The sequence below is a fragment of the Salvelinus sp. IW2-2015 genome, linkage group LG31, assembly GCF_002910315.2.
Source record: "Salvelinus sp. IW2-2015 linkage group LG31, ASM291031v2, whole genome shotgun sequence".
NCBI classification, from domain to species: Eukaryota; Metazoa; Chordata; class Actinopteri; order Salmoniformes; family Salmonidae; genus Salvelinus; species Salvelinus sp. IW2-2015.
This window is the reverse complement of record NC_036870.1, coordinates 4,976,509-4,988,755: the sequence shown is the minus strand read 5'-3', so window position 1 is coordinate 4,988,755 and position 12,247 is coordinate 4,976,509. Positions and strand designations below refer to the sequence as shown.

The 12,247-nt window shown below is 43.4% G+C and overlaps 1 protein-coding gene across 2 annotated transcripts in view; it reads left to right on the top strand.

Annotated features, from left to right (window-relative positions):
• The window catches only part of ago3b (argonaute RISC catalytic component 3b), a 46,722-nt gene extending 36,134 nt beyond the window's left edge, over positions 1-10,588 (top strand). For both annotated transcript variants that reach the window (XM_023976319.2, XM_023976320.2), the window contains exons 13-19: positions 1,471-1,630; positions 2,934-3,024; positions 3,236-3,430; positions 3,621-3,755; positions 3,864-3,965; positions 4,236-4,435; positions 4,659-10,588. In XM_023976319.2, coding sequence (XP_023832087.1) covers positions 1,471-1,630; positions 2,934-3,024; positions 3,236-3,430; positions 3,621-3,755; positions 3,864-3,965; positions 4,236-4,435; positions 4,659-4,767 — 992 coding nt within the window. In that variant the 3' untranslated portion in view covers positions 4,768-10,588. The remainder of the gene's footprint in view (positions 1-1,470; positions 1,631-2,933; positions 3,025-3,235; positions 3,431-3,620; positions 3,756-3,863; positions 3,966-4,235; positions 4,436-4,658) is intronic.
• Positions 10,589-12,247: the final 1,659 nt, after the last annotated feature.

Sequence of the window (12,247 nt, the reverse complement as noted above, 5' to 3'; positions counted from 1 at the left end):
TTTCATACATTTACATCTTACGATGGTAACCCATGGCGTATTTCTTCAGGACTTTGTCCTGGTATCGCTATGTACCTCAGGATATTATTCTGGAATTGCTTTCATAAGGACTCTCCTGTGTATCTCTTACACACGTGACGTCAAATAAAATCTAATTTCATTTGTCACATGTGCCGAATACAACAGGTGTAGGTATAGAGGTTCTGGATGGCGGAAGCTTAGCCCCGTGATGTACTAGGCCATACGCACTACCTCTGTAGTGCCTTGCGGTCGAAGGCTGAGCATTTGCTCAATATCTTTTTTTCCCTGGCGATGTGATGCCAACCCATCAGGATGCTCTCGGTGGTGCAGCTGTAAAACATTTTGAGGATCTGAGGACCCATGCCAAATCTTTTCAGTCTCCTGAGGGGGAATAGGCATTGTCATGCCCTCTTCACGACTGTCTTTGGTGTACATGGACCATGTTAATTTGTCAGTGATGTGGATGCCAAGGAACTTGAAGCTGTCAAGCTGCTCCACTACAGCCCCGTCGATGAGATTGGGGGTGTGCTCGGTCCTCTTTTTCCAGTAGTCCACAATCATCTCCTTTGTCTCCTAGAGATGAACGTACTTTGGTGCGAAAAGTGCAAATCAATCCCAGAACAACCGCAAAGGACCTTGTGAAGATGCTGGAGGAAACGGGTACAAAAGTATCTACAGTTGAAGTCGGAAGTTTACATACACCTTAGCCAAATACATTTAATCTCAGTTTTTCACAATTCCTGACATTTAATCCTAGTAAAAACCCAATAGAAAATCTTTGGAGGGAGCTGAAAGTCTGTATTGCCCAGCCCCGAAACCTGAAGGATCTGGAGAAGGTCTGTATGGAGGAGTGGGCCAAAATCCCTGCTGCAGTGTGTGCAAACCTGGTCAAGAACTACAGGAAACGTATGATCTCTGTAATTGCAAACAAAGGTTTCTGTACCAAATATTAAGCTCTGCTTTTCTGATGTATCAAATAATTATGTCATGCAATAAAATGCAAATTAATTACTTAAAAATCATACAATGTGATTTTCTGGATTTTTGTTTTAGATTCCGTCTCTCACAGTTGAAGTGTACCTATGATTAAAATTACAGACCTCTACATGCTTTGTAAGTAGGAAAACCTGCAAAATCGGCAGTGTATCAAATACTTGTTCTCCCCACTGTGTATATATACACACACAAACAAATCGGTCGTTTTAATCGGTATCGGCTTTTTTTGGTCTTCCAATAATCGGTATCGGCGTTGAAAAATCATAATCGGTCGACCTCTACTAATTATGTAATTTTCCTCGACTGTGTGTGTGTGTGTGTGTGTGTGTATTTATTTTGGTTATTTCCATAGCCAGAGTATACCATGTACAAGATGGCATTAGGTGTAAGATGTTTACCGGTGTCTACAATATGGCACCAGGTGTAAAATGGTTCCCTTTGTATCTCCAACAGCKGAGGTGAAGCGGGTAGGAGACACCCTCCTCGGCATGGCCACTCAGTGTGTCCAGGTGAAGAACGTGGTGAAGACGTCCCCCCAGACCCTCTCCAACCTCTGCCTCAAGATCAACGTCAAACTGGGGGGCATCAACAACATCCTGGTCCCACACCAACGGTAAAGCAAAGTGAAAGAGCGTGTGGCCACAGGCAGAAAACCCCTTTTTAGCAGAAACGCATMTATACTTTATGATGGAAAACACCTAGGTTTTTGTCATACACTACATATCTGGACTGGATATACACGACTGTTCAAAAGTTTGGTAGAAATGTCCTTGTTTTTGAAAGAAAAGACAAAAAAATTGGTCCATTAAAATAACATCAAATTGATCAGAAATACAGTGTAGACATTGTTAATGTTGTGAATGACTATTGTAGCTGGAAACGTCTGATTTAAAAATATATATATATATTTTAATGGAATATCTACATAGGCGTACAGAGGCCCATTATTAGCTAACATCACTCCTGTGTTCCAATGGCACGTTATGTTAGCTAATCCAAGTTTATCATTTAAAAGGCTGATTGATCATGAGAAAACCCTTTTGCAATTATGTTAGTACAGCTGAAAACTGTTGTTCTGATTTAAAGAAGCAATACAACTGGCCTTCTTTAGACTAGTTGAGTATCTGGAGATGTCTTTTTCTTTGCAACTCTGCCTAGAAGGCCAGCATCCCAGAGTCGCCTCCTCACTGTTGACGTTGAGACTGGTGTTTTGCTGGTACTATTTAATGAAGCTGCCAGTTGAGGACTCGTTTCTCAAACTAGACACTCTAATGTACTTGTCGTCTTGCTCAGTTGTACACCAGGGCCTCCCAATCCTCTTTCTATTCTGGTTAGAGCCAGTTTGCGCTGTTCTGTGAAGGGAGTAGTACATAGCGTTGTACGAGATCTTCAGTTTCGTGGCAATTTCTCGCATGGAATAGCCTTCATTTCTCAGAACAAGAATAGACTGATGAGTTTCAGAAGAGATTTACTTGCTTCTGGCCATTTTGAACCCACATGCTGATGCTCCAGATACTCAACTAGTCTAAAGAAGGCCAGTTTTTATTGATTCTTTAATCAGGACAACAGTTTTCAGCTGTGCTAACATAATTGCAAAAGGGTTTTCTAATGATCAATTATCCTTTTAATATGATCAACTTGGATTAGCTAATACAGCGTGCCATTGGAACACAGGAGTGATGGTTGCTGATAATGGGCCTCTGTATGCCTATGTAGATATTCCATTAAAAAATCTGCTGTTTCCAGCTACAATAGTCATTTACAACATTAACAATGTCTACACTGTTTTTCTGATCAATTTGATGTTATTTCATTGGACCAACAAGTTGCTTTTCTTTCAAAAACAAGGAAATTTCAGTGACCCCAAAGTTTTGGACGGTAGTATGTGTCTGATGTTTGTCTCTCTCTCCACCCAGTCCCTCCGTGTTCCAGCAGCCTGTTATCTTCCTGGGGGCCGACGTCACTCACCCTCCAGCCGGAGACGGAAAGAAGCCATCCATCGCAGCGGTCAGTCTCTTCCTGTCACTCTAGTTTCCATTTCCACTTCCCTCACAAACACTGCCTTGTCTGTGTATCTAGTTGTCATGGAGTCTGATGGATCTAGTACATTGGTAATCTACTAGTTTGTTTTGTTACATAGACYCCTACAATAGCCTTCTGAAAWCATGGTGTCAGAAGTCATGTTTCTGACCATCTCCCTCTCTCTGTCCCTATCCAGGTGGTGGGCAGTATGGACGCCCACCCCAGCAGGTACTGTGCCACAGTGAGGGTCCAGAGACCCAGACAGGAGGTGATCCAGGACCTGGCCTCCATGGTGCGGGAGCTCCTCATCCAGTTCTACAAGTCCACCCGCTACAAACCAACCAGAATCATATTTTACAGGGATGGCGTGTCAGAGGGTCAGTTCAGACAGGTTAGTTAAAATACTTATGTTCCCCTTCAATCTCTCATTTAAAGTGTACAGCCAAGCCAAATKATGTCCCTATGTTGAGAAATACATTTATTACAAATRGCAATGTTCTTCATCGACTATTAGCCTTAAACTTGAATTCTTCACCGCTTGCTACTCTTTGCTGGTGAGTTGACTTCTCTCTGTGTGGCAGGTGCTGTACTACGAGCTGCTGGCCATCAGGGAAGCCTGTATCATGTTGGAGAAGGAGTACCAGCCGGGCATCACCTACATCGTGGTGCAGAAACGCCACCACACACGCCTCTTCTGTGCGGACCGCAATGAGCGGGTAAGCGGTGCCATGGATCTCGCCTTGTACATTTAAGGATTGACTTTATCTGCTAGGCTTAGATTGGTTGTTGAACAGTTTTTAAATGGGGTGTTGTTTATTTGGCAGGTTGGACGAAGTGGTAACATTCCTGCAGGCACCACTGTGGACACCGATATCACTCACCCCTATGAGTTTGACTTTTACCTCTGCAGCCACGCAGGAATACAGGTGTGTGTCAAAACTCATACCGGGGTTGTGTTCAATAGGGAAAACGTTCTAATACTAAAGTCAGCATTCTTATTGGACAGGTTCAGGTAGTATATCCTGCTTATTTCTCCCTAATGTCGACTCTTGCCGTCATTGATACTTTCTCAGAGGTTCGTCGGCCTCTATTGCTTTCCACTACACTTCATTGTCAGTGTTGAATCAATGCTGGTATTCTCTCCATGGAACCGGCATTGTTCCTGTGGTATTACAGACTTCGCCTTCTCCCTCCAGGGTACAAGCAGACCCTCCCACTACCACGTCCTRTGGGACGACAACTGCTTCACGGCCGACGAGTTCCAGCTGCTCACCTACCAGCTGTGCCACACCTACGTCCGCTGCACCCGCTCTGTCTCCATCCCCGCGCCAGCCTACTACGCCCACCTGGTGGCCTTCCGCGCCCGCTACCACCTGGTGGACAAGGAACATGACAGGTGAGGGGGGGGGGGGGATTCATTTCGGTGTGATCGGTATACTTCTCTGTAGGGCTAAAATCAATGTCTCGTGCTGTTTATCAGGTAAGAAGAAACTGGAGGCCGATGTCATGTATTGATCCTAAAATAATATTCAAGTTCATTCAAGTTAAATGTTCCCTCCCTCTCTTTCTGTCCTTTTCCCTTTCTCGTTTCCTCACTTCCTTCTCTTGAACACACGCAGTGCGGAGGGCAGCCACGTCTCGGGGCAGAGTAACGGCCGAGACCCCACGGCCCTCGCCAAGGCTGTTCAGATTCATCACGACACACTGAGGACTATGTATTTCGCCTGAGAGGTAGAATACCCCTCCCAACACCCCACCCTATCAGCCTCTGTGTCCTAGTGGGTGGTCAGCCATCGCATATCGGACTCTGGGCTGGCGCAGCTCTGGTCCTGATGAGGGGATGCCAAGCCGCTAAGGGTAACAACAACCAGAGGGGAGTACCGCAATGTTATGCAATATGAAACCAGCCAATCCTCTCCCAGCCTGTTCTCCTTTGCTGTGTTTTTAATTAATGGATCGTCTCTGATACTGCTCCTTGAGCTGTGCTCAACTTTTGCTTTGTCTTACTTTCAAAATGCCAGAGTGTAGAAGACAAGATGGGGGAATTGATAAGGGGTGGGTGGGGACATAGCAGGTCCAGTGAGGATCAGTCTTGTTCCTCAATCCAGTGCTGATATGATGACTTGCCTGTCCGTGTTCAATCGTATAAATGTACCTCTTTTTAAATGTCTTCGTTAGCTTGTTGTCGTTATATGTGCGTCTCTGTAGAAGTCTGATTGCCATGGCGATGCCTGTTAGTCGAGAACGCTCGTGAATCACAGCTATGCCCTTTTTCATAGAGCAAGCTGCTCGCCCAGTTACTCTGCTCTCTTTTAAGCCAATGGTGATTTACTTGCAGTCATTGCGCCTGTCAGAGTTTAACACGGCAATCTCTTTCAATATCATAAGGCTTTTTTTTTTTTTTATACAGCTGTTTGTCGTACTTTTAGAATATCAACCCAGGCCGCACCATGGACCTACTCAGAACTTTTACAGAGTTCACTGTGGTAGCTATAGATTTCACTTTATCTTTGTTTTATTCCTCCTTCTGTGACTTGAGATTCATCTTATTTATCATTCATTTTCAGCAATAGAGCGCTGTTCGTTTTTTGTTTTTGTCAAATTTGAACTAAGGAACTGATTTCACACCTTTTTTAGTGCAATAAGTCGTTAATGCATAAAAMGGGGTTCTATGGTTACCGATGTTGATATTTTTGGGCCATTATGATCGGATATGGGCAGGTGATAACGGATAAAGAATGTAAACCGGGGCAAGGATTGATGCCACAAATGGTTATGTTGTGGGTTATGTGGGGGTGACATGACACCATACGTGTTTTTTAGTAAATGGAGTGAATTATGTGCCCGTTGTAGGTGGAAAGAAGAATTTGAAAGACCAAGGATGTATCTAATTTTAGTTGGAGCTCCTCTGAGATCAGTTAATTAGTTTAGTTATACAGTCAAATAATCTCATCCAGGCATTACTGTAAGCATGATATGTTGTCTGGGAATGTCTGGGGTAAGAGAGCACAGCGTGTATGGCTGCATGGATTCAGTTTCATGATTTCATTTTTAATGTGAATAATTTTTTCATGTAGACTGATCAATTGAAGGTGGGGACAGTTAGCTAACAGATCTGTGTCGTTCATTTTAACCCTCTAGCGGTAGGACTCATTTTGCACTGTTCAAAGTAAGCCTTCAAATGTCCGAGTTTTATCAAGCCGTTTTGTCACATTTTGAAGGGCATTGTCTCTCTCCCTTTGCCTTGCTGTGCAGTATCCTCCAGGTGAGGCCTTTTTGGGTTTGGTCAAACTGGAACGAGACGAAACTCAATGTGCCTCGTGGGATTGTGAGGGGGAGGACTGGGGTCCATCTGCATGGGGCTTGAAGCATGGGTGGTATGAGCCTTGTCCGACTGGGACACAGTTGATCCCTGCTCTCACTGCAAAAGAAGCGGCAGGGTTGTGGCACGGACAGCACTCTGCCACACTCATTGTCCTATAGCTACGTGTTACCAGAAACCAAACTAGCTGCTATACCACGTGTTATTTTGTTCATATATATTCGTACAAAGAGAGCCTATAAAAAATATAGGACAATTTACTGCACTTAAAGATGCATGTGTTTCAGGTGAGACACATACCCTGGTGCTGAGAGGTGCAGTATGGGGGGGGGGGGTAGTAGAACCCCCCCCCCTCTGTTGTATTCAGACAATATGAGCTTCATTGGTGTAACAGGAGAGGACTTATGATACAGGGGACATGCTTTAATTCCCAGAGGGTGTGATCTTTTAGTCATCAGTACCCCGGGGGCCAAACTGTAGGTGTGAATTAAGTCCCAGCAAAATGTACACTTTCCTGCAAGATGTCAGACATTACCAGCATTTGATTTTRCTTAAAGAACAGTGTAGGTATGATCTCATCAACTGTAACTGTGGGCTAATGTGTAGCTGCCCTGCTTGTGTGATTTAAAAAAATATATGTCTGTACAGCAGTAAAACGGGAAGGAATTATCTCTCTACGATGCCACGGAATTGACCTCTAGAGCCCAGTGGGCGGGGTTTTGCATCTAGGAGGGGGGGGGGCGTTGGGAACTTATGCTGCCGTTCGTGGGAGGTGGGAATTTACCAGTTGTGAAGTCGTAAATACTAGTGGGATGCTTTGAACTCATTGAGAAATGCCAATTGGCTAATGGCTAACAAGCTGCGTAAACCATCAATTAAAAGTACAGCTCTCATGCTTGCAAACCCAAATGAAAGTGTTCAAAAACCATATTAATAGATTGCTATTTAAAAATGTTTTGTTGCATTTAACTTCCGAAAATGCTGTTATCGAGGTTATTTCCTTAGTAGGTGACGGAGGTCACCATGTGGGAGCACAGGATGGACACATTTCCCACTAGTAATTAGCAGTTGGAGGGCCATTCAAGTGGATTTTCCCAGTTGTATGTGGTAAATTCCCACTTGGTTTACGAATGGAGCATTATTCTGAGGCTGGGGGATAATACAGGGGAGACGCATGGCAGCCTACAGTGCATTCGGAAAGTATTCAGGCCCCTTTTCTACATTTTGTTACGTTACAGACTTATTCTAAAATAGATTTTCTCCTCGTGAATCTACAAACACTACCCCATAATGACAAATCAAAAACAGGTTTTTGCACAAAAATGATACTTTATTTACATAAGTATTCAAACCCTTAGCTATGAGACTTGAAATTGAGCAGTGGTAAATTCAATTGATTGGACATGATTTGGAAAGGCACAGACCTGTCTATATAAGGTCCCATAGTTGACAGTGCATGTCAGAGCAAAATCCAAATGATGTAAGTTGAAGGAAATGTCTGAGCTCCATGACAGGATTGTGTCAGCACAGATCTGGGGAAGGGTACCAAAAAAGGTCTGCAAGAGCATAGTGGCCTCCGTCATTCTTAAATAGAAGAAGTTTGGAACCACCAAGACTCTTCCCAGAACTGGCCACCCGTCCAAACTGAGCAATCGGAGGAGAAGGGCCTTGGTCAGGGAGGTGACCAAGAACCCGATGGTCACTCTGACAGAGCTCCAGAGTTCCTCTGTAGAGATGGGAAAACCTTCCAGAAGGACAACCATCTCTGCAGCACTCCACCAATCAGGCCTTTTATGGTAGAGTGGACAGACGTAAGTATTCCTCAGTTGAAGGCACATGACAGCCTGCTTGGAGTTTGCCAAAAGGCAACTGAAGATTCTCAGACCATGAGAAACAAGATTCTCTGGTCTGATGAAACCAAGATTGAACTCCTTGGCCTGAATGCCAAGCGTCACATCTGGAGGAAACCTGGCAACATCTTTACAGTGAAGCATGGTGGTGGCAGCATCATGCTGTGGGGATGTTTTTCAGCTGCAGGGACTTGGAGACTAGTCAGGATCGAAGAAAAGATTAACAGAGAAAAGTACAAAGAGATCCTTGATGAAATCTTGCTCCAGAGCGCTCAGGACCTCAGACTGGGTTGAAGGTTCACCTTCCAACAGGACAACGACCCTAAGCACACAGCCAAGACAACGCAGGAGTGGCTTCGGGACAATCTCTGAATGTCCTTGAGTGGCCCAGCCAGTGCCCGGACTTGAACCAGATGAAACACCTCTGGAGAGACCTGGAAATATGTGTGCAGCGATGCTCCCCATCCAGCCTGTATTTTTTTTTAAATCCATTTTAGAATAAGGCTGTAACATAACAAAATGTGGAAAAAAGTCTGAATACTTTCCAAATGTACTGTATTGCCTATAATGCACTGCTCTTGACCAGGGCTCTGGGGAAAAGTAGTGGACTATGTAGGGAATGGGGTGGCCCATAGTGCACTACTTTTGTCAAGAGCCCTATGTAGGTAATCAGTGGCATTTGGGACTCAACCACGCTCCTCCATGTGATGCCCTCCCCTCTCTAAACGCTGGACATCAGATGCCTTCTTTTCGTGTTGTTCTAAACCATTTCAAATTCTGAAATGGAGATATATTTGTATATTATAATGAACACTTATTTTTGCTAACAAATTCTATAAAAATAGAACAATAATGATAATATAATATAGAAGACAATGGTAATATGGTCACTAATAATAATCCAAATGCAATAGACTGATGTGGTGTTTTTTTGTTCCATGTTAAAGCAAAGTGTGTCGTACCGAAGCTACATCTGTAGCATTTAAATTACCTACTGTGCGGGGGGATTGTTGATTTTTTTTTTTGGGGGGGGGGGGCAGGTGTTGTTCTGTAGTGACTGATTGGATGAACCTCCCCCTATTTCCCCATCACCCTCCTCTCTGTTCATTGAACTAATAATCCCTGGAGAGTAGCCTAGCTTCCATTCAGTAGATTCCATTCATCTCACAGCCTGGTCTACTAGAACCGGTAGTGAATGTGACCTCCATTTGAGTGTTGATTTCATCTGAGACATTTTGTCTGATTTTGTGTGTGTGTGTGTGTGTGTGTGTGTGCGCGCATCTCTCAAAGTTTTTTTGTGGGAAAGGGTTGAAGGTTCATCCTTGGACAATACTCCATAGACCGTGCCTTTTTCTGATGGTGCTGAAAACAAGTAAATCAAAGAAGATATCTTTACTTTCAAAACATCGAGGGCAATATGTCCCTCTCTACATTGATACGTATATATTGATACATGACAATACTGTCCAACGTGTGCATGTATGTGTGCGCATGGGTGTCTGTCTGCGTGTAAAAACTGACATACTGTATGCCAAGAACACAACAATATGCAGAACCAATCAGTTTTGAGGTGTCAGGACCAAAAAAGCTTGTGGGGATGATAAGGTGGGCAGGCACTCACAATGCACAACCAAAAAATGTTGCATCTAATAACTACAGTGGATATTTTAGACTGCCTCCCTAGTGGCAAACTGTTTACTGTAATGCATGGGATTTTCACCCCTGGTTCCCTTTAACCATTTAGTAGATGTTAAGTGATGGTATGTTCTAAAGTGAATAGCAATAAACAATGTGAYCTTTTAGGCTCTGAGCAACCGGCTGTTGGGTTACACCAGGATTGCCACCCTATTCTCTTTATGGTACTCTGTTGGCTCTGGTCAAAAGTAGTGCACTATATAGGAAATAGGGTGCCATTTGGGAAGCARCCCAACCATTGTTCTCGGCTAGACAGAAATACATTTCTATTTTGTTTAGAACCACTGCTCTGGCATTAAGCATTTCTTCTGAAGATCTTTATGGAAAGAGCTTTGACGTGTTACAGCTAGAGGTGTATAGACTGAGAACCACGTGCAGTGGTCCAGTTGTGCCACATGAGTGCCCGCTTGCCTAAGAAAGGATTCCTCTGAAAAAATCTCCAAACCCTGCATCTCTCTTGTGGTTGGCTGCATATCGGACTTAATAAGATACAACTGACAAATTGCTTCGGTAACAGTATGCGCTAGATTTTTTTGTTGCCTGTTTTATGAAATTGTGACACTTTTAGAAGTGAAATTATATGTAAAATACATTTTTTTTTGTCTGATCCTGGTCCTAAGTTGAGCCTTTTTATTTGGTTGTCATATTTAATTGTTTTAATTAAAATACTGTATGTCTGAAATCTGTGTTGGTGTATTCATTGAGAATGGATGTTGATCCTTGCAGTCTTTTATCTGCTTCATTCTTAGCCAGACTGAGATATGGTTTTCAACTGTGCTGGAGTCAGGTGTGTAACTTGCGGGGAGGTCAAGGCCCCCAATATTTGAGACAAGCCAATTTGACCCCCTCAATAATATACCATGATGGATTGGAAATTATCTTCCCATCGTAGCTACTTATTTCTCATGATCACGACAAAAGTTGTTTTGTCGAGATCCTGAAATAAACTCTAGAAATAGGAGTGGACATATTGATGACAGATTGACAAGTATGGCTGAGGCAGTGAGCCCATGGTGGATCAGCACATAAGTTTGAATTGATTGCGACACTAAGGGATGGTCAATTTCATGCGAACATCATGCTTTMATTTGTGTAAGTGAGGACTTGGTGAACTGTACATTCTTTAGGTTAGGTTTTACTTTGTGTTCGCTCCCGTGTGCTGGTAAAGGGCACAGATGACAGACGGGTAGGATTCCAGTTGAGGTGGTTTAATAACGCTGAATATGCACAGGCATGGAACCGCACAGTGTATGTAGTATGGATGGGAAAAGGCACTTACTGGTCTGGCAACACGCTTCAACCAAAGTGTGTTTGGTCTGCAAGTAAAGAGAGAAATAAAGATACAACAGTGAATGACAATACAATCTCCAATTCACATCTCTTATAAACAATTCACATGGCGATAACGTGACTATGATGACGTAATGCTATACAGGACCATACAACGCAATTCAACATGACTGTGACGGCACTAATTAAGATCAACGTGGTGTCGCTGCACGTGCTACAAAGCATAGCACCATCTTCAGTACAGGGCTACAACTGCACAATTAACTTCAATACCTCGAAACAGTCAAATACAATGTAATACCCATATAATGATGTGCCATACACCTATACAATTACAGGGCATATACAAGACGCACTGGGGGACATTTTCCTTTACAAATACAGGGTTAAATGTGTGAAATATGACAGCCAAAACAGAGAGAGCCCGCTCGCAACAGCTAGCTCTCAGTAGAAACGACGAATTAGCATAACCATAAATTACATTATCGTCGCAGTGTGCATCTTCAGACAAACACCTGAAAGATATGAAATATGGACTTGCATATCAACAAGGACGCACCACACAAACTGGTGGGAAAGCACAACGATGGCTGGAGCTTTCTCACTTGACTTCTCACGAGCTGATATTCTCTAAAYTGGAGATTAGTGATGGATTGATCGCGAACGAGTCGGCTCTAAGAGATGGCTCTTGTAGGTGAACGTTGGGAGCCGGCTCGCATATCAGAAGAGCCGAATCTATTTATTTAAAAAAATTACAATTAAGACGTGAAAAATCTAAAGATTTAAATGAATAGAATGAACTAATTCAAAGAACGAAAAAAGAAATAAAATAATATAGGCCCAAATGCTCAAAAGCGCACACACATTCGTTCTGACTGTCTGCTCAGACTAACAGCCTCACCTGTTGTTCCTGTCAATCAGACACGCAGTGTCAATCAATGAACCAAAGATGCGTGAGGGAGGGCTGAGCCATCTCACACAGTTACACACTTAGCAGCCGAGGAGAGAGAGGAAGGACAGCTGTGAAAACAACAGCTGGAAAATGAGTYGG